Genomic DNA, 23,367 nt, shown 5'->3' with positions numbered 1-23,367 from the left:
TCTCGCCACCCACATAGTCATCAGCCCAGTTGAGGACCTCATCACCTCTTGTCCCACCGCTTGCCTTTTGATGGGTCTCCTGCCTCAAATCTCTTCCCTCAGCAATCCACCCTCCATTCAGTTGCCATAATGATTTTGCTAAAGTGCAAGTCTGACCAGGTCACCTTTCTTCCCCAATAAATTCTAGCAAATCCCCATTACCTTCAGGGCATTAAGTAACTAGTAGGTGCTTAATAAATGCTTGCTGATTGAATTTTTTAGCTCTGAATGTGTATACATTAGATTACACTGTCTATGGTCAATAGTCATAAAAAAAAAATCTGAGGAACCTTACCTGGGAACGCAGACAAGCCTCTGGCTCTGCAGCTTTGCAACATTCAAGCAAAACTTCTTGCATTAAGCCATGAAGTTTTGTGATGAACACTTCTGGAATGTTGGGTTTCCTTCTGCTTATTTCGTACGTGTATCTGAAGTGGGAGAATAAAGGAGAGAAAAAGACAGTGTATGTGTACGTGTGTGTACCCTATGTATCCATCTTCAGAATCTCTATGTACAGATGAGAGCTCGATATAGATACATACACATTGTTAAACTTCTTTAACATCCAAAGACTGATTTACAATGAGGTGTAACTCAAAGCAAAGGTATTACCTGCTCAGTTAAGTAACTAAAGATGTTTCTGGGGCAAAATAGAAAGGGAAATAAAAATTTTATTCATTCTACATCCATTTTCCCATAAATCTTACATCCTGAATGAACAAGTTTCTATGATTTGGGGGCACACAAACAAAGACAGAATGATACCACTAGATCCATGTTAAGAGTCAGCACAGTGCTGAGAATGGAAGACTGCCCTCAAAGTCAAGAAAGGCCTGGAGTCAAGGCCTGCTGTGTGATCAGCTCTCAATGTCCCAGGGAACTCTCTAAGACTTGAAATTACGCAAACGGTTGATAACCTTCAATGGAAGAAAGGATCTCTCAACAGAAGCTTCTTACACCAATAAAAAACCTTAGGTAGGGGCTACAAGTATATAAGCACATCATGAACAACTAGGTAAACCAGTGGATAGAATGCCAGGCCTGGAATCAGAAAGACCTGAGTTCAAATCTGCCCTCAGATACTAGCTGTCTGAACTTCAGCAAGTCACTTAACCCTGTTTGCCTCAGTCTCCTCATTTGTAAAATGCACTAGAGAAGGAAATGGCAAACTACTCTAGTATCTTTGCCAAGAAAATGCAAATGGGGTCATGAAGAGTCAGACATGACTGAAAAAATCTCAACAACATGTTTGCTATGTATATGCATTGTGTTTATAATATAATCACAATGCAATGCATTTTTGTTGTATATTTGGCATATACTTACACATATATGGGGAAAAGTGATTGTCTAGTGGTGAGTTCAAATATTTTCTTAGATTCTTCCTCCAGTCCGAGGCATTCAGCCTTTAATAATCAGTCTTATTCTCAAGATATCTTCCTTCTCTTTGCTTTGGGCAACTGGAATGTTCTCTTAGGTAGGTCATGTGTGGACTGAACCCTACAGCAACTGACCAAGTCTCCATGTAGGCCTGTCTTCTCTTCCTACTCCAATCTCCATGCCCCTCTCTCTTTCTTGGCATCGCCATACTAAGAAAGCAAAAATTCAAGCCCTCTCTTATGATTCAACAAGTTCCTAATTTACCTAATAGAATCATTCCAACAATATCTATTCATTTTCCACAAGGAAATAGTGAAAAACTTTGTCAAATATTACTGAAATTCAGATATATGGCCGAAGACATTCCCAGGAATTAAATAGTATTTTTATTATATTTAATGTACTCAAATTCATCCTAGCTCTTCCATTCAAATATATTTTCTTTTCTTTTCTTTTTTTTTTTGCAAGGCAATTGAGGTTAAGTGACTTGCCCAGGGTCACACAGCTAGTAAGTGTCAAGTGTCTGACACTGGATTGGAACTCAGGTCCTCCTGATGCCAGAGCCAGTGCTCTATCCATTGTGCCACCTAGCTGCCCCCTTTCAAATATATTTTAAAAGGTCATCCAGAAGTTTTTTCCCCCTTATAGTATCTTCCTTCTCTTATTAATTCACTTTCATCTAATAGTAGACTTTAATGCTGTTTGTCTTTTGTTCTCAAAGAGATGTGATGTCATGAGTTGCAGCAAATTGGATTTAAGTGAGGGAGGGCTGTGCAAAGTCATCTCTCTCCTCTTGAGCCATCTGGATCCAGTTACAAGGATGACTGGAGATGGCCCCAGATGTTTGAGGCAATTGAGGTTGAGTGACTTGCCTGGGGCCACCCAGCTAGTAAGTGCCTGAGGTGAGATTTGAACTCAGGTCTTCCCAACTTCAGGGCCTGTGCTCTAGTTATGTCACTTAGTTGCCCCAGTAGACTTTAATATACTGATGCAAACAGATGTATTGTAGATTGGTTGCATTTTAATTAAATATTTGCTTGCTCAAAAGACAATCATGACTCATTAGAAAGAAGACTGGGTTTAAAGCCTGAATTTAGAAGGCCAGAGTTAGGCTCTGCCACTTATAATCTGCCCGGGCCTCACTTTCCTCATCCTTAAAATGAGAGGTTTGGCCCTTATGACTGCTAAATTCCCTTTTAGCTATAAATCCAATGGTTATCTATTTCTTTAACGATTCAGGCCTTGTGAATGTGAACTAAATCTTCTGAGTGAAGACCCTGACAAAGAGTATAATAAAAATTGTTGATATTGACTTCCTTACTCCTTTCGTCCCTTCCTTCCTTCTTCCTTTTTTTCCTTCCTCTTTCCCTCCCTCCCTTCTTCCTTCCTCCTTCCATTTTTTCTCCCTCCCTTCTTCCTTCATTCTTTCCTCCCTCCCTCACTCTTTCTCTCTCTTTCCCTTGTCTTGGCTTCTCTTCTCTTACATTCTTTGTCCTCTTCCCTTCTTTTCTGTTCCTTTGTTCCTTCCTTCCTTCTTTTCATTTATCACATTAAAATGAAAACAAACCTCAAATCCACTTACTTATCCAGCACTTCGTTGTTTTCGGTGTTGCATATTTCATCATTGGTGGGATTGAAAATTTCTGGAAGTTTGAGAGGTGGAGAAGCTGGTGTAGAATAAATGCACAGGAAAATGTCCATGGGGCTGCTTTCTGCACAACAGTAGCCCAACCTCTTATCCTTGGTGGATAGCTTCTCACAAACCTTCACAGTGTGTTCTGCTAACTAGAAAAGAAATATCATGTTCTCTTTTTTCTTGCAATCCGTGATGGGAGGGGGAAGGGCACTGGGGGTAGGAGCTTGGCTTTTCTATTAGGTAGTGCTATAGAGTGGAAAGCCAAGTGGAAGGGATGTCCAGAGACTGGGTCTTGGTCTTAGATCTATGACTAACTATATGACTTTGACCAAATCTGCTACTTCCTCTGGAACTTAATTTATTTATTTGTCTAACAAGGAGATTGGATGAAAGGATTTCAAAAATTCCTTCGAGATCCACCAGTTCTGCCCTTCAGAAATTGTTGTCCATTTGTTTCTGACTCTCTGTGACCCCATTTGAGGTTTTCTTGGCAAAGATACTGGAGTGGTTGGCCATTTCCTTCTCCAGCTCATTTTACAGATGAGGAAACTGAGGCAAACAGGGTTAAGTGACTTGCTGAGGGTCATACAGCTAATAAGTATCTGAGACCAAATTTGAACTTGTCAGGAAGATGAGTTTTCCTGACTCCTGGCCCTGCACTCTATTCCCTATGACACCTAGCTGCCCTTGAGGACATTAGTCTGAGGCCACAAGATCATAGGTCATAGATTAAGGGCTGGAAGTGATACTAGAGGTTGTCTGGTGCCATCCTTTTATTTTATAGATGATGAAATTAAGATTCAGCAAGATTAAGTGACTTGCCAAAGACCACAGGGAAGCAGATTTTGAACCCATGTTCTCCATCTCCAGATCTATCACTCTTTCTACTAGTTTTCAGATCATGAAGGTGCCTGTAAAAAATAGAGGCATATGGGTCTGGTTGGACTTGGAACCTGGAGATCTGCTCTGATTTGGCCCCCAGATATAACCATGTAGGGTCCTATCTGCAGGATACCTAATCCCAAGGGATTCCTGATTTGGTCATAGTTGCCCTCTCAATCCCAACCTCTGGCTCTATTTAAAGCCAATAAAAACTATGGGGGTGAGGGAAATGGAAGGAGTGTAGAAGATAGGAATGTCCAGTCATGACAAAGTCTGTAGGACCCTCTGGATGTCAGGCAGGGGGCAAAGTTAGCTTCACATTAAAAAATGTCATTTAACTCGTTGAAGTCTGCATTCACAGTGAAAGATGGCGATGAATGCAGACCGCTATGCAGTGGTATGCTTGTATCAACTCTAACTGGCTCCTGAGACATGACCATTTAGTTTTCAGTATGAGCATTTATTCTTTGGAAATCAGCAAACTGCTATATATCAGCGTCTGATTTATTGCTTTGTTGATTGTCTAGACTTAAGGAAGTGATGCAGAAAATGTTAATAATGAAGATTAAACTCTAAAGTTTCCCTTGCATAACTTCCCCTCCCACCCCCCACCAAAGAGCTGGTTAATACCAACACACCCCTAGCACTGTGCAAAAAAAAGATAAGGGTCTTTAGGTCATCTACAGGTCTCTCAGATGAGGGAATTCAATCCATCCATGCACCTTCTAGTCTGAATCAGCTACCTAGAGCAATTGAGCATGCTCAGTACCTTTTCCAATGCTACATATTCAGAGGGGGAACTAGAAGCCAAGGCTATACATTTAGAGAGGGGACTTTGACTAAAATGCAAGATGTTAATTGAAAAACGCAAACAGGGAGATTAATGAAAGCACAATCCTTTCCCCTTACCGCATTAGCCATGCAGTCCTCAAGAATGGAGTCACAGCACTTGGAAAGAACGCTGGTCATATCCTCAGCCAGCTGGACTACATCTTCTAAATTAGCTGTTGGTACTTTCTGGGCAAATTTGACGATGTAGCTAGACAGACAGATGGCAAATTTCTTAAATCACAAATATCTTTACTCTTATTTGTTTACTACTATATTATGTCAACAAACCATATTTATTTACTACTAGATAACATGATGTATTACAATATTTGGAGATTTGCTAGATCACAGGGGCATTGCATGGATGGACTGCCAAGCCCAGAGTCAGGAAGACCCAACTTCCTGAGCTCAAATATGGCCTCAGACACTTACTAGCTGTGTGACCCTGGGCAAGTCATTTAACCCTGTTTGCCTCAGTTGCCTCATCTATAAAATGAGTTAGAGAAGGAAATGGCAAACCACTCCAGAATCTTTGCTAAGAAAACCCCAAATGAGGTCACAAAGCATCAGATGCAATTGAAAAATGACTAAAAAAATTCACTACTATTCTGCTCAGGTCTACATTTCTGAAACAAGTCTTCATAGTGCACTATAAAATAGCAGTGAGCTATACTTGAAGCTGCAGGACCTGAGTACATCTAGAAGCTCTAATACTTGCTTCTGGGTCTTAGTTTCTTATGTCAAGTGAAGGTATTAGGTGACTTCTCACGTCCTTTCCTGTTCTCTAGATTTATGATCCTGGGCTTTTGTCTGCTTACATGTTCAGCATTTTTTTTGCAAGTCAATGAGGCTTAAGTGACTTGCCCAGGGTCACACAGCTAGTAAGTGTCAAGTGTCTGAGGCTGGATTTGAACTCAGGTCTTCCCGAATCCAAAGCCAGTGCTTTACCCACTGTGCCTCCTAGCTGCCCCTTGAGCATTGTTTTTATGCCTTCATATGTACTCTTAGGTGGCCAGTAGTTGATCTATCAATAGCAAAAATTGGTTTAGAGGTTAAAGGAATTGGGGGGGGGAGTGTCATTCCCCCTTCCATAGAAGCTAAATGTCACTGTATCTTCCTTCTATTTTCTTGATATTTTAGGGCAAAAAGTTAGCCTTCCTTTGTTAAATTTTCAATGACTTTTAAGAGCCTCTTTTCATAACAACTTTAACCAAGAAGATGCTGGCTTAGCATTAGATGTTTGGGGGAGGACGGTGACTCTCTGTCCCAGGAGGCAGGCTGTAGGTGGGCCCTCTCCCTGCTGGAGAAGTCCCCCAAAGAGAAAATCCCTGGGAATCCCTGGAATCCCTGGGACATGGTCTCATGGAGCCTAGGCTGAGAGGTTATCTTCCATACTTTGAAGGGATTTGCTGAGCATGTACTTTTTAGAATCAAACAAATTTATTATTGTTTCCAAATAAGGGTGTCCTTTGTACCTTTTCAGGTGGCTGAGGTGGGAAGTTATCTGCATTTGACCTGGTAAAGATGGATTCCCCTTGCAGTCAGCTCACAGATGAGCATCTGCAAGGGAAGGGGGTGAAGTTCTAAAAATCGAATGAGTTTGAAAGCTTGGATTTATGCCGGCAACCCCCCCTCCATCACCACTCTGCCCACTCAAGGCCTGCCACATGTATGCCCAGCCAATCTCAGGGACAATTAGATCCTGACTTCTGAAGAGTTCAGACTTCAGAGTCTCCTCTACTACACCACTGTAGAAGTATGGGATGATTAATTAGTGAATCTGAGCAAGAGATTGAGATAGTTGTGGCTTGGGCAAAAAATACTGTCAGTGCAAATAGATACTCTGGGAATAGAGGGGAAAGGCACAAAATCTGTGCTCTCTGTCAGCTAGGTGGGCAGAGGCAGATGCCACCATCTCTAAGGGGAGCATCTTTGACTCTGAGATTGGACCCATTAATGAACTGTGTGCCTGTTATCTGAGAACCAGTTTAACCTAGTGGAGAGAGGCTCTTTACCAGATGAGCCAGAGGGTACTGGAAAGATGTGTAATTTTTTTTTTGTGGGGCAATGAGGGTTAAGTGACTTGCCCAGGGTCACACAGCTAGTAAGTGTCAAGTGTCTGAGTCTGTATTTGAACTCAGGTCCTCCTGAATTCAGGGCCAGTGCTTTATCCACTGTGCCACCTAGCTGTCCTGATGTGTAAATTTTTAATGGGTTGGAGAGAAACCTCAAATCATTCTGGGCCAGAGGCAGGACAAGTGATGTTTTTTGTTTTTTGGGTTTTTTTTTAGTGAGGCAATTGGGGTTAAGTGACTTGCCCAGGGTCATACAGCTAGTTAAGTATTAAGTGTCTGAGGCCGGATTTGAACTCAGGTACTCCTGTCTCCAGGGCCAGTGCTCTATCCACTGTGCCATCTAGCTGCCCCAGGACAAGTGATGTTTAAAGATCATTGCCCTACCAAAGACTTTAGGCCTTACTGTTATTCATAGAATTTATCATAAAATAAGCTAATGTTTCATGATGAATGGGATTTTCTGGCATCAAAATATTTTTTTAAAAGGAATATTCAGGGGGCAGCTAGGTGGAGCAGTGGATAAAGAACCAGCCCTGGATTCAGGAGGACCTGAGTTCAAATATGGACTCAGACACTTGACACTTACTAACTATGTGACCCTGGGCATTACCCCACCAAGAAAAAAAAAAGAAAGAAAGAAAGAAAGAAAGAAAGAAAGAAAGAAAGAAAGAAAGAAAGAAAGAAAGAAAGAAAGAAAGAAAGAAAGAAAGAAAGAAGGAAGGAAGGAAGGAAGGAAGGAAGGAAGGAAGGAAAGAAAATGAATATTCAGAAACATTCTTTTGCCTCTTTTGCTATATCCTGGAGCACTCCCTACCTATTCTTCCTACTCTCCTTAGCCCCCAGTACATCATAAAAAGAATAGAGTGTTCCATTCTCAATGGATGAAAACATGGTAATTTGGTTTTTTTTAACATTTTTTATTTACTTTATTGTTAATTTATGGAATAAAATAAGCATTTCCATAATATTATAATAAAAAGATGATTTCATATGAAACTGAAAATCTGTTATGTATAATGTCTTATTCCTTTGAAATATACAATACAATTATCATGTAAATGTTGGAGGGAATTTCAAAAAGTAGGGAAAAATTCATTTTCAATGGAATTGTGAACTGATCCAAACATTTTGGAGAGTTATCTGGAATTATGCCCAAAGAGTTATTAAACTGCTTCTACTTATTGACCCAGAAATACAACTACTAGGTCTGTTTCCAAAGATTATTAGGGGAAAAGGAAAAGAACTTATATGTTCTAAAATATTTATAACAGCTCTCTTTGTGGAAGAAAAGTACTAGAAAATACAGGGATGCCTGTCAATTGAGGAATGGCTGAACAAGTTATGGTGTATGGTTGTGATGGAATAGTATTGTGTTATAAGAAATGATGAGCTTGGGAGGGCAGCTAGGTGCCCTGGATAAAGTATTGGCCCTGGATTCAGGAGTACCTAAGTTCAAATCCGGCCTCAGACACTTCACACTTACTAGCTGTGTGACCCTGGGCAAGTCACTTTACCACCATTGCCCCACAAAAAGAAAGAAAGAAAGAAAGAAAGAAAGAAAGAAAGAAAGAAAGAAAGAAAGAAAGAAAGAAAGAAAGAAAGAAAGAAAGAAAGAAAGAAAGAAATGATGAGCTCAGTGGTCTCAGAAAAACTTGGATAGAGTTGCATGATATAATGAAGAGTGAAATGAGAATGGTAATTTGAAGAGAAGCATTCCAACAATGTTTCTTACCTGAATCTTGTTTTCTTTGTCCCCAGGATAGCAAATTGTGAGCAGACTCTATTTGACATTGTGGTAAGTAGTGATAGGTGCTTACTCTGAAGTCTCTATAAAATTACAGAGAAAACACCTCATTAGGTGGAAAATATTACCTGTAAACACTGTGAACTAATATCTCAAATAGAAAATATCTACTTTGTGGTATTTGCTTTGGATTCGACTCAAGTCAACAAACATTTTTTAAGCACCTGAGATGTTTAAAGTACTATTACTAGGCCCTGGGTATACAAAGATGAAGAATAATGTAATCCCTGACCTCAAGGAGCTTACAATCTACTAGAGGAGATACAACATAGAGAATGGCCTCATCATAAGAGGAAAGATGGCAACTAGAAACACCCAGAAATTGACTGCAAACAGAGGCCAGGAGAAGAGCTAACAATAAAATGCACGCCCTCATGTGTCAATACACAAAGTAAAACCAGAGTTCCTTATTCAAGGTGGAAAAGTTGACTCTGAAATCTTTATTCTTTCATTCATTCACTCAACAATAAGTTTTGTTAAGTGCCTACTTTGTAGGAGGCTACGAATACTAAGACTAAAATGAAATACTCTCTACCCTCAAGGGGTTTATATTCCCCTAGACTCCTGGAAAGATACCACTGAAATTTGGTAAAATTATAGACCCAATTTCTAGAATGTGTCTCTGTGAGGTATACTGTATTCACAAGGAAACAGATAGGTAAAGGTGTAGGGGGTGAGGGTGAGGGTGTGTGTGTGTGTGTGTACAAGTACATTTTTTGGGGGAAGAATGGGGAAGGGGAAGGATGGGAATCATATATATATATATATATATATATATATATATATATATATATATAAAACAAAAACATATATGACATATGTATTATGAGAATATGTACTCTTGTGAGGAAATCTAGAAACAAGAGAGGGAAAGTCCATTAGTCAGTGATGTCAACCAACATTTATTAAGGTCTTACCATGTGCCAGGCACTGAGCTAAGCACTAGAGATACAGAGAATGGCAAAACTCAATGAACTTCACTTTTATTCATGGCAATATTATTATCTTATAAGTGAATCCCATCATCACTTAAAAGAAGTTGACCTTACTCTCTGAGTCAAGTCAACAAACATTCCATCAACTGGGACCAGAATTAAATAGGAAGACATATGGCCTTTGGCCTTTGGCAAAATGAACAGTCTAATACTGTGTTAAGCAAAAATGGTAGTGATGATATCAGAACATCTAAACAGATATAAAAATAAATGAATTGGGTAAATAGATCACAAGCCTGGCATTGCAGCATGTTATGGTGGCTATAAGGATGAAAATACTAGGAAGTTTGGGGGGAAGTCACCTCTCTACCTTAGAATCTGTGAAAGAGAAGGTAAGAAAAGATGCATCTAAGCCTACATGCATCCAAAATTTTAGGAAAGCAGATTTTAAAAGGTTTGGAGAAAGGCTAGGGGAATCTCATAGCTTAAATTTCTAGAGGGAAAGTCATTGCAGAAAGGACACAAAGTTCTCAAAATTGAAATTCTGAAGAAAAAAGGAAAATAATCCTGAAGAGATGTTCTCTTCCAAGGAATAGCAAAGGATCCAAAAATATGTTGGAGCCAGCTTAAAACATTGTAAAAATTTCCATCTGAGCATTGTACCTTCAAAATCTGCAAAGGTGGGGATCAATTTATTGTTGTGTTGATTGTCTAGACTTTAAAAAGTAATGAAGAAAAATATTGTGATGATTAAAAATATGAGACATAGTTTCTGGGTAATTTAATCATTTTATTAATATGCCAGTTGGTTATTAAATAAAAGGATGGTCCATAGCCACATCCCTCAGACCAAAGATCCCTAATGGTGGGGGGTCACAGTTTATATGCCCTTTTAAGTGTAGGTGGTCCATTATATAGCACTCAAATCTAATTGGTCAACAGCAACCAAATCCAATTGGCTGACATGACTGGAGGTGAGTTATGAAGTCTTGGGAAACTGTGAATTAGGTCACTCAAATCTTGGTCAAAAAGACATGAGAGGGCAGCTAGGTGGCACAGTGGATAAAGCACTGTCCTTAGATTCAGGAGGACCTGAGTTCAAATCCAGATTCAGACATTTGACACTTACTAGCTGTGTGAATCTGGGCAAGTCAATCCCAACTGTCTCACCAAAAAAAAAAAAAAAAGACAACAGAGAAAGAATGTAGACCCCACACAAGCTGATCAGAGCACAATAGCTTTCACCTGGGTGTGGGCCTGATCAAGATGAATTTTACTTTCAAGGAGAACTGGATTTTGGAGTAGGGGGAAGAAAGGACCAAGAAAGAGGAGAGAACACTGGGTCCTCCCAAGATAATTATTTCTCATTATATTAATAATGTAGATTATACCTAGAAATGTGTCTTGCTTTTTTTTTTTCTGGGGGAAGTGCTGCTTGTTAAATATTTACCAGGAATCCTTGATTAGATTGATATATATTCATAGATATAGTTTACTTTGATTTTAGCAAAGAATTTGACAAAGACACTCTTCTCTATTCTGATGGAAAAGATAGAAAGAGGTGGGTTGGTTGGATAGTCACACCTAAAAGAGTGGTCATTAGTGATTTGATGTCTGTTTGAAAGGATTTCTTTGGTACAGTGTTCCAAGGATCTGTCCTTGGTCATGAATTGTTTAAAACTTTGATCAATGACTTTGCTAAAGAAAAAGTTGACGTGATCATCAAATTTGTAGATGATCAGAAATCTGGGAGAGTATTGGATTGGAGAGTCAAGATCTAAAAATATCTTGACAGTCTAGAAATTTGGAATGATCCTATTAAAATGAATTTAATAGGGACTGATAACTACACATTTACTGAGTCCAGACTGATAACCACCCAGTCCCCCTACCCAGGCAAATGAATTGTCTGGGGCTAACCAATCTTTGTCTACTTATGGACCTCCCCCCAAATTATCCTCTCCTAATGATTCCCCACCTTACATTAAGTGGTTTCTATTGAGAGTTAAGTAGTTTCTAGAGCAGTCCTATAGTTTGCTTTGTTCTGTTACTCCATATAAACCCTGTCCTCAGTTCCCATCTTTGGGTATTCCTAGCATCTTGCTTTGCAATACCACAAGCTATAGTTCTTTTATACCAATTAAAGACCTTATTTCTCCTATATTGATTGTTTCCTTAATTTACAGGTTAACAGGACTAACATTAAACCTACATATTTAAAATATTTTGTTGTCTTTAGTTTTTCTATCACCAACAATGTGCCGGTAAATGTTCAACAACTTACTAAAGTACATACAATATACTTTTTAGGTTTCAGATGCATTATGTATTTTCCCCAACACTTTCTTGAGTCTAGACAATAAACAAAACAATAAATCAAGCCCTGCTTTGTACCTGTTTCTGAGGTATGAATATTCACACTGAAAATTGCTCTCACAAATCAGTGTGACCTGGTTGCCACACATCTTTCCCATATATGATTGTTAATTTCCTTACATGTAATTGGAAAATATTTAATGAAAAAATATTTTTTACAAAACTAATTATTAAATTAGTTAATTAATTAATTAAAGTATTAAACTCAAGGAAAAGCCTTATCCTGAAATGCCTGAAACAATAAGAATTATCTGTCTCTCTGTTTTTCTGTCTCTGTCTCTTATTCTCTCTAATATATACACACATATATTTATACATATATTATATATAATGTATACATAGCCATATATTTGTATGTATATTACAAATTATAGAACACTGAGAGAACTTTAAAAGGCCCAACAATGCTAACATTGCACCATAGCTCCTTTGACATGAACAATTCAGAAACAGATTCAAAAATTGGATGGGAAAAGCTCCCAGGGGTCAAGTCTTGGAAGTAATCTCTCTTGAAACAAGAATAAAAAAAAGGTGTGTCACTCATTAGGAATATGTAAAAGGTCTAGGGTATCTCCAAGTGTGTATATCTATCTAGATGTCTTAGTCTTAGAAGGTTGCCCAAGGTGCATAGGGGTTAGACAACTTGTTCGAGGTTAACACAATGAGTGACAGAAATGAAGTTTGAATCCAGGTATTCCTGACTCCATAACCAGCATCCAAAGAGGCAGTTTGATGACACATATAAAGAACTGGATTCAGAGAAAGGATGTTCTAAATTTATGAGATTTGTTGAGTGACCATGGGCAAAACACTTCATGACTTCATGACTTTTCTCAAATATAAAATAAAGATAATGATGCCTGTACACCCTTATAGTATTTATTAGAGTTTCAAATGGGATAATGTATATAAATACTTTGCCTATATTTGTATATACATATATACTTTGTATGTAAAAACTTACTTAGAGTGCTCTATAAACATTGATTATCATTATACCATACTATCTCTACTTTGGGAATAAAGGAGAAATAAGAGCTCTCATATAAAGAACATTTTGCAATATTCTAAACACTTTATAAAATAATAATAACTAATACTAATAAAGGGTTTTTAAGTTTGCAAAGTGTTTGCATATATTATCTCATTTGATTCTCACATCAGCTCCATGAGATAGGTGCCATCATTATCACTCATTTTGCAGATGAGACAGCTGAAACCGACAGAGGTTGACTTGACTTAACCACGGCCACCAAACAAGTAAGTATATGGAGCCAAAATTGGAAGAGATATCTTTCTAAGTTCAACATTTTAAGCACACTACACCCAGCTGCCTTTCATTTGAACCTCACAACAACTGTTAAAAGATGTTGCGCTATTTTATCCGTGGGGTTGTCTTCGTGGGTGACCTCAGCTGTATTAGCTTATCAATAAGAACCCTGGAAACAAAACCCCTACTTTATATCAAGAGGGATGTCTGACGTATTGCTCTAAAAACACCATAGAGCATCTTTTGTAGTTAGACACCTAGAGGGAGACTTAGAACTGTTTGGGGGGATCTTCAGTCAAACATAGCCCACTATTTCTAGGCCTTATAGAGTGTCAATGTGTTCAGACTTTGGTTCATGATTGAATCTTAACTCAACAAATCAGAGAAGAGGTAAAAAAGCTCAATTATGATAACTACAGTTCAAAATTCAGATGTGGAAGATCAAGAAAGTTCTGATCAAGGCACTGAAACAGGCAAGGATACAAAGAAGGACTTACCTCTGAAAGAAAGCATGGTGTGGGGTTATTTGAGGTACAGCAGGTCCCCACCATGGACAGATAGTTTCTTGTGTAACTAACTAACAAGGGAAGTGGAGCTTGTCCATAATTGCGTGAATACTCATATAAAAACCTGAAAGAAACAGAAGGATTGGTCAGGTCTTGAAAAGAACAGGTTGAGTTGTAGTTATTATTTGAAATGAGAATTTTATGCATCCCTTGAATTTGTCAGGATCTATGCATATAAAGCAATACCTAATGTGGATTAAAATGTACCCTTCCCAGGGTTATAAGAAACTTGTTAAGGGGTTACAGGGAATATTTGAATAAATAACTATATTATCTTATTAAAATAAATTAAATTTTCATTTTCTTTATTTTATGTAGGTAGTTAGGTTGCACAGTGTTGGACCCAGGTCCAAGTCAAGAAGACTTGAATTCAATTCCAGCCTCTGTGACCCTGGGCAAGTCAATTAATTTCTGCTTGCCTCAGTTTCCTCATCGATAAAATGAGAACAATAATAACATCTCCATCCCAGGGTTATTGTGGGGGGAAAAAGAGATGATATTTCAAAGGCACTTTGCAAACCCTGAAGTGTTACTTTTATGCATGTAGTCTTGGTAAACTCTAGAATTTATTTCCTATCATATTGAATGAGAGGTACAGGAAGAATTAGCTGAGAGCCAAGGGGTAGAGGGACCAAAAAACTGGGGACTCCTAGCTAAAATGAAAACATGTAAAAATCCTAAGTAGATTTCTGAAGCCTTTAACAACTTCAGTTTGTTGAACTTTAAAAAATGTCAATATCTGAAAACCCTCAACCAACCTGTTTAATGTCAGCTCCTACACATGTAGGAAATATAGGCCTACTTATGTCTTTAAAAAAATTGCTTGTTTTTATTTTCCTAGGAAAATATAGGGACTTTGTGCCCCCAAATGAAATAATAAATCTAAATCAAAGTTTTAAATTCTCTGTGAAAGCTACTCTATTTACAAGTTAACCTCCTTGTGAAGAAAAAAAAGCAAACTGAGATTGATTGTATGTTAATTAAATTCATTTTTAAAATATTTAGAAGTTGAAGTGTGCACAGACTTTCTATTCAAGGATTGCCTATAGAACTTTCTGTTCAGTTCTGAACTTGTAGGACTTTGCTAAATGAGGTTGAGGATGAAATCTCCAGATGGTGCATAGTTTGGCTCTTAATCTATGCAAAACTTTTAAAAGGGCATGATATGGCTAATTAGCTAGAGAACTATCCTTGGACAAAAGACCTTCCTTAGTTCAAGCCCCACCTCTGACACATACTGGCTATGCGATCCTGGACAAGTCACTTAACCTCTTAAACGTTCTAGTCAATCTTTAAGACACAGGGAAGTTCTCTAACTTATAGAGAACTTCCTGTATTGGAAGAGGCAGTTTCCTTATTTGAGGCTTCCCTATATCAATGAAATCAAAGGTCCAGTTCCTACCTCTATCTTTTATGAGGAAACAAAGTTCACAAAGGTAGGGCAGGAGCATCCTATTAATATGACCAATCATCATTGGATGCACAGTATCAGAGAAGAAAGAAAACCCACATGTTCTTTATGTGTAGGAAGTACAAAGTTGAATAAATTGGAAAAAAATAGGTAACTATACTACAAATTTTCATTTTTCCAGAAGGATCCAGCACAGTTCTAACACATACATATGTATATATTTATATAAACATGCATATATACATATGTATATATATATATGTGAACATACATATATTATATATGTGTATATGTGTATATATCTATCTCTATCTCTACACCTCTATACCTCTACTCTATACCTATACACCTCTTTACACCTCTATATACTTCTATACACATTTATATCTATATCCGTATCCGTATCCATCTCCATCTCCATCTCCATCTCCATCTCCATCTCCATCTCCATCTCCATCTCCATCTCCATCTCCATCTCCATCTCCCTCTATCTCTATCTCTATCTCTATCTCTATCTCTATCTCTATCTCTATCTCTATCTCTATCTCTATCTCTATCTCTATCTCTATCTCTACCTCTATCTCTATCTCATCTCTATTTCTATCTATCTATCATCTAAACACACACATATCTCACATATCTAAATAAATCAGTTGGGAGGAAGGTTACTTGTTAGCAAAGCCCCGAGGGTCCCTCCTGAATGAGTCACATATTTCATCATTTGATGGCTCCACATATGTTGGGAACTCTTGGGGTGGGTGGTTGAGAGCTGCCATACAAAGTTTTCGTTCAAGACCTTCTTGGGCACAGCACTTGTCAGTTTCTGGGTGTTTAGGGAATGGAGAATCATTTTCACAGGACTTGACAGATAATTCTGAAGTCTGTTTTAGAAAAAGAAAAAAAAAAGGTTGTCTTTATTGCTAATTTCCCTGGATAGTAGTAGAATCTGTCTCTGGATAATTCCGATGTAAAATAATTATAATAAAATGAAAGAGTATGTACTAAATAACCTTGAAAGTCCCTCCTATCTCTAAATTCTATTGTCCTATGGTCTTATTGTATCATAAACACATTCCATCCCTCTAAGACAAACATTGGCATTTAATGGCATGTAGAATAACAATTCACATATTTATAGTAATTTATGGTTTACAAAAACCTTTCCCCATAATACTCTTTGAGTTAGAATCTCACTATGACCAGGTGGGATTTATACCAGGAATTCAATGTTAGGAAAGCCATCAGCATAATTGGCCATATCGATGACAAAACAATAAAAAACATATTATCTCAATAGATGCAGAAAAAAGCTTTTGACAAAATACAATACTCGTTCCTATTTAAAACCCTAGAAAGCATAGGAATAAGTGCAGCTTTCCTCAAAATGATAAGTAGTATATATCTAAAACCCATCAGCAAGCATTATCTGTAATAGGAATGCTAGATGACAAACAATGAGACCAGGGGTGAATCAAAGATGCTCATTATGACCATTATTATTCAACATAGTTCTAGGAATGCTAGCTATAGCAATAAGAGAAGAAAAAGAAATGGAAGGAATTAGAATAGGCAATGAGGAAACAAAACTTTCATTTTTGCACATGATATGAGGGCATATTTAGAGAATCCTAGAGAATCAACTAAAAACTAGTTGAAATAATAAACAACTTCAGCAAAGTTGAAGGATATAAAATAAACCCTCATAAATTATCAGCATTTCCCCATATTATCAACAAAGTCCGCTAGCAACAGATAGAGATAGAAATGCCATTTTAAAAGTAATTCTAAACGATATAAAATACGTGGGCATCCACCTGCCAAGATAAACCCAAGAGCTATGTGAACACAATTACTAAACACTTTTCATAGAAGCAAAGTCAGCTCTAAACAACTGGAAAAATATTAATTGCTCATGGGTAGGCCAAGTAAATTCAATAAGGGGATTCATGGCCAAACATGAGACAGAGAGTATTATGGGGATTAAACCAGATAATTTTTATGACATTAAATTAACAAGTTTTTACACAAGCAAGTTAAATGCAATGAAGATTAGAAGGAAAGTAGAAAATGGGAAGAGGGGAGAATTTTATAGCAAGTTTCTCTGACAAAGACCTCATTTCCCAAATATATAGAGAACTGAGTTAGGTTTAGAAGAATGTGAGTCATTCCCAAGCTATCAAGTGGTCAAAGGTTATTGAGGCAGCTAGATGACTCAGTGGATAGAGTTCTGGGCCTGGAGTCAAGGAAGACCTAAGTTCAAATCAGGTCTCAGACACTTACTAGCTATTTGACCCTGGGCAAGTCATTTAATCCTGTCTGCCCCCATTTCTTCATCTGTAAAATGAGTTAAATATTTGACATTGTTTTTAATAAACACTATTAACCACAGGATTTTGCTGGTCTAGGCATACTTACTGGAAGTTAAAAAGGGCTGATAAATGGAGAGAATCACCAGAGAAGAGGGAAAGAGAGATCAATAGTGAGGTGTTTTCCCTGGATGTTGTGTCTGACTGAGGACTCAGGGCTACAAAAGATAGACTCAACCCTCATTGCCGTGCAAAACAAAACAAAACAAACACACGTAAAAGTGCTTTGAATCCAGGAGGAAAATGAAGGGGTCATGTATGTATGTGCATAATACATATATGTGGGTATGTATATACATGTTTGTGTATGTTTTATCTACGTAGCTATCCATCCATCGATCCATCCATCTATCCATCTCTATCATCTCTCTCTCTCTCTCTCTCTCTCTCTCTATTTGTCATCTTACTCTCTTTCTCCTTATTAGATTCTGACTGTTTTTCTAGGTAGTCAGACTGCAAATATTTATTAAGCTTTAAATGCTGGGGATACCAAGAAAAACAATCCCCACCCAAACCAGTCTCCTTGTTTCTTTTTGGTGAAGTAATTGGGGTTAAGTGACTTGCCCAGGGTGACACAGCTTGTAAGTGTTAAGTGTCTGAGGCTGGATTTGAACTCAGGTCCTTCTGACTCCAGGGCCAGTGCTCTATCCACTGTGCCACCTAGCTGCTCCAACCAGTCCCTACTTTCAAGAAGATCATGATCTAATGGGGGCAACACCATGCAGACAACCATGCACATACAAGATAGATACAGTGTAAATGGAAGATGATTTCTGAGGGAAGGCATTATCATTGGAGTGGGGGGTGGGGAGCAGATGGGAATCAGGAAAGGCTTCCTACAGAATGTGGAATTTGAGATGAATCCTGGAGGTGAGGAGGGAGAACATTATAGACCGGGAAGTAGTCAATAAAAAAAAGAATGGGATTGGGAGATGTAGGGTTGGTGTGTTCAAGTATGAACAAGAAGACCAATCTTGCCAGAGAGGAGAATACATGGAAGGCAGCATGGTGCAAGAAGACTGGACAGGTCAGAAGGGGCTGTGTTGTTAAGGGCCTTTAAAACCAGAGGATTTTATACTTGATCCTGGGGATAATAAGGAGACATTGAAGTTCTTGAGGTGACAAGACCAGAAGTCAGGAGAGAGTTTAGGGCTAGATAAATAGATATGATCACTGAATCCATGGGAGCTGATGAGATCATCAAACAAGAGAGTATAGAGAAAAAGAGGAGGGGTAAGGACAGAGCTTTGCTGGACATCCAGGAGTCTGACCTGTAAAAAGATCCAGCAGAAGAAACTAAGAAGGAACCATCAGACAGGTAGGAAAAGAACCATGAGGAGGAAGAGTAACAGAAACTGGGAGAAGAGAGTATCCAGGAGAAGAGGGTGGTGAACAGTGCCAAAGGCTGTCGTCAAGAAGGATGCTGAATGGGGCAGGTAGGTGGTGCAGTAGATAGAGTACCAGCCCTGGAATCAGGAGTACCTGAGTTCAAATCCGACCTCAGACACTTAACACTTACTAGCTGTGTTACCCTGGGCAAGTCACTTAACCCCAATTGCCTCACTAATTAAAAAAAAAAAGAAGGATGCTTATTGAGAAAAGGGCATGAGGTGTGATGATGAAGAGACAATTGGTAACTTTGGAGAGAAGAGTTTCAGTGGAATGATGAGATTGAAGTCAAATTGTAGAGAGTTAAGAAGAAAGTGAAAGGAGAGGAAGAGGAAACATTATAGAAGGACTTTTCAAGGAGTTTAGCCATAAAAGGCAGGAAAGATATATGAAGTGACCAAGGAGGGTCAAGTGAGTTTTTAAGTATATCTCTCTGAATGTCTTTCTCTCTCCCTCTCTTCACCCCTCGGAATCTTGCCTCTCTTCTTTTTATCTCTCTCTTTCTCTTGATCTATCTATCTATCTATCTATCTATCTATCTATCTATCTATACACATATATGTGTTTATATTCCTCTATACTATATGCCTGAGTATATGTATGTATTTATCTACCATATCCATCCATCCATTCATCCATCTATCTATCTATCTATCTATCTATCTATCTATCTATCTATCTATCTATCTATCTATCTATCTATCTTTCATCTGTCTGTCATCTGTCTATCTGTCTGTCTTGAAACAAATGCTGATTGACTTCTTGAACACTCATCTGATATGTTCTGATATGTGTTGGACTAGATGCTACTTAGGCTCTTTTTGACTCAAAAGCTCTCTGATTCTGTGACATCACCTAGGGTTTGTTTGGGGCCATTCTCTTCTACCAAAATGGGTTTCCTCCTTTAGAGGGACACTATTCTCCAAACCACCCAGAGCTCTGGGGATTATTGACTTCATGACACCTTCATACCAAGGCTACATAGGACTGATGTGCTAAATACACTACCCACCATGTTAGACCTTTAGCATTTTTTCATGTAATGCTCAATGGTCTGGTTTTGAGGGGAGTTCCACATAGCATTATGCATTTTCCTAGACCTACCTTTGTGTCATAGCAGCCAGGGTCGGCATTCACATCACAGCATGTTTCTGTCAAGGAGACAACTTCATCTATTAAGGCTTTGACCTGTTCAAAAGTGCCACTGGGAAATTTTCTGCTGTACAGAACAAATGATCTGGGTGACAAAGAGGAGAAAATTTCAGGATATAAGATGTTTTATTTCACTTATACTAAATAATATTGAAAGAAACCTGTGAAAAAAAAATCTATGCAGCAGTTTTACCCAGAATCCATTGCTTGCCTTGTGGCTTAAGTGTAGAATATGGGGCTACTTCAAATTACTTTCTGTGTTAGGTCAAGTTATATTAGGAAAAACAATTTTTAGACCTTCTTTCTTTTCTTTAGAATTCCTTTGGCCATCTTCTATCTTCTCCCATCCCTACCCCAAACCCAAAACTTGTTGCTTCTAACTACTTCTTCCTTTTCCACATGCCATCATTTTTCTTTCCTGAATATTTTTTCAGGAGCCACAGTCAAACCAATAATTAATCTGGGATCAGAGTCTATTCCCAAAAGATACCTTACCATTGACCTTCTCAAGCCAATACTCTGCTTCTGTCATCTAAGGTGGTAATTTCAGGCCATATTGGCCAAAGATAGAGATGATAATTTGGGGAAAACAGGGGTTTTCTGTTGTCTTTAAATTATTTCTTGGATGTAGCCAGCTAATCCATTGGCCTGGCCTTAAAGTTGTATCACTGATTAAATAAATCTACCCTTGTTAGAGCAGACATGGTGTTTAAGCAATTATGCCATGATATACGTACAAAGATTGGAAGTCATCTTTTCCCAGATTGGTGAATTCCTTGCACACTTTAGATTTTTCATAATCACGCCCTGTGAAGACAGAAACAAGAGAATTTGTACATTTCCCCTTTTCTATGATTCTGGTACACCACATAGACAAACAAAATGGTACTCTAGAGAGGCAACAATGCCCTTCTTTTGCTCGAGGGAATTCAGAATTTCTGAATAGCAGACATAGGATTTGTCCCCAGGAAAAAATTCAGTTGAGAGGAGTAGGTGGAAGAGTCACAGAGGAACCATATAACCACGGGTGTAATTGCTCTGGAAAACAAGATATCCTATCCCCAAGAGAGTCTGGCCCCAGTAGGTGTCTGGGTCACAGAATCCTGCTGGAAGATTTCCAGGTGAGGCATTGGTAATAGGTAGGTAGGAAAGTGGGAAGGAAGTATAAAATGCCTACTAGATGGACTAGATGGGAAATCAGTGCCCTAGGGCAAAACCCCATTCACCTATGCTAGGTACTGTTCTACTATCCAGATCCTGACCTAGGCTCCTCAAGGATCATAAAATGCCACCTAGTTTGTAAAGTGTAAAGCAAGAGGAGGTTCCTTTTGGGGAAAGTGCAAGATAAATAAGACTTGAGCATAAGCAAGTGACAACTACATTAACTAGGAGAATGATAAAGCACACTTTATAAAAATCATATTATCTTGCACCGCTGTCAAGTGGAAGTCAAAGGGCTACAAAGAAGCATTTTGAATACCCCTTAAAGTACCAAGCCAAAAGAAGACAGGGGACTTCATTAATTTATTAATTCATTCATTGACTCATTCATTTGTTCTTTTGTTTAAGCTCTGTGAGAGATAAAACATTAAAGAAGAAGAGAAGACTAAAGGGAGATAAGATAGCTCTCCAGAATTTATAGAGAAGTCATATGGAAGAAGAAGCAGACACTGTGAATTTCCACAAAAAAACAAAACAAAACAGAATAAGGAACAGTGGGCAGAAGCACAGGAAGAAAGGAAACACCATTTAGTAAGTACCTACTATATGCCAGGTGTTAAGCATTACAAATATTATTATCTCATCTGATCCTCATTACAACCTTGCAAGGTAGGTCCTACGATATCCCCATTTTATAGTTGAGGAAACTGAGGAAGACAAAGGTTATATGACTTACCCAGAGTTACAGAGCTAATAAGTTATCTGAAGCTGGATTTGAACTCAGGTTTCTTGTCTCCAGAACCAGAATCTATCTACTAGCCACCTAGTCTGCTTAAGAGGAACTAGGTTTGACATCAATTAGAAGAAAGAATGTTCTAAAAATTAAAGTTGTCCAAAAATAGGATAGTTCTCCTGAACTAGTGAGTTTCCTGCCATTGAGATAAAATGCTTGGGATATTGTTGAAGGGATTACTACACTGAATAAAAGATTGGACCAGAGGATGGGTAATGACCCTTTCTACCCAAAGATTCTTTGATCCAAGAAGTCCCTTTACAGAGAACTAGGAATAGCTATACTTATTCATTTTAGCAAATAAATACCATCCCCCCAAAGTAAATCCCAATGTTAGGGTTAGGTTTTTTGTCCAATACTCTGGGCTACACAATAACTTAAAGAAATCTCATTCCATTAGATTTGGATTTTTTCCCCTCCAAGTGCTCTCTACCTAGGAGGTCACTGGAAGGAGAATAGTATAAAATGACAACTCCCAATCTATGTACAACCCAGACATATTTGGGAAAATCATCAATTTACTAATTTGTCAAAGACCAATCATTTCACTGGCTAGACAGCATTTTTAGGTTGCTTTTTAAAACTATTTTGTTGGGGGCAGCTAGGTGGCACAGTGGATAAAGCGCTGACCCTGGATTCAGGAGTACCTGAGTTCAAATCTGACCTCAGACACTTGATACTTACTAGCTGTGTGACTCCGGGCAAGTCACTTAACCCCCATGCCCCCTCCCCCCAAAAAAAACCCCAAACTATTTTATTTAAGGGTTTTTCTTTCAAGTAAAGTCTTTAAAAATTAAATTTATTTAAAAATAATATTCATGAATAAAAGAGGTGTCATTGAGCAGATAGAGTCTTACCTTTGATAGATATTGATTGGTATTATGACCCTGGCCAAAGCACTTAACCATGAATATCTAGGACTATGTAACTCTCTAAGACTCTAAGTTTCAGAGAAGGTGCTGACCTTCCTGGGTAAAGGGCATGTACTCATCTAGAAATCCCCTATATTAATATAATCACAGGTCCATCCCAATCCCTCATGAGGAAGACACAATTCACCAATGTAGGACAGATACACTCCATTAGCCACAGTTTCACTAATGCTTGAAAACAAAGGGTCAGAGAGAAGGTAGAAATATAATATACTCACGATGGTTGTACTCTTTGCACACAGTGCATTCAAAATTAAACATTTAAATATAGGTAATAATACTACAAAATTACATTCTGCCAGAAGTACCCAGCATAGCTCCACACAAATATGTATATATAAACATGCATACACACATAAATACATACAC

The 23,367-nt window shown here is 38.2% G+C and overlaps 1 protein-coding gene across 1 annotated transcript in view; it reads right to left on the bottom strand.

Annotated features, from left to right (window-relative positions):
- The window catches only part of GC (GC vitamin D binding protein), a 49,851-nt gene that overhangs the window by 12,133 nt on the left and 14,351 nt on the right, over positions 1–23,367 (bottom strand). The window contains exons 2-9 of the mRNA XM_043971740.1: positions 20,850–20,919; positions 20,065–20,197; positions 15,875–16,086; positions 13,726–13,858; positions 8,576–8,670; positions 4,847–4,976; positions 3,002–3,204; positions 335–467 (exon numbers count right to left, since the gene is read on the bottom strand). Coding sequence (XP_043827675.1) covers positions 335–467; positions 3,002–3,204; positions 4,847–4,976; positions 8,576–8,670; positions 13,726–13,858; positions 15,875–16,086; positions 20,065–20,197; positions 20,850–20,919 — 1,109 coding nt within the window. The remainder of the gene's footprint in view (positions 1–334; positions 468–3,001; positions 3,205–4,846; positions 4,977–8,575; positions 8,671–13,725; positions 13,859–15,874; positions 16,087–20,064; positions 20,198–20,849; positions 20,920–23,367) is intronic.

The sequence above is a fragment of the Dromiciops gliroides genome, chromosome 6, assembly GCF_019393635.1.
Source record: "Dromiciops gliroides isolate mDroGli1 chromosome 6, mDroGli1.pri, whole genome shotgun sequence".
NCBI classification, from domain to species: domain Eukaryota; kingdom Metazoa; phylum Chordata; class Mammalia; order Microbiotheria; family Microbiotheriidae; genus Dromiciops; species Dromiciops gliroides.
This window is presented reverse-complemented; position numbering and strand designations above follow the sequence as displayed.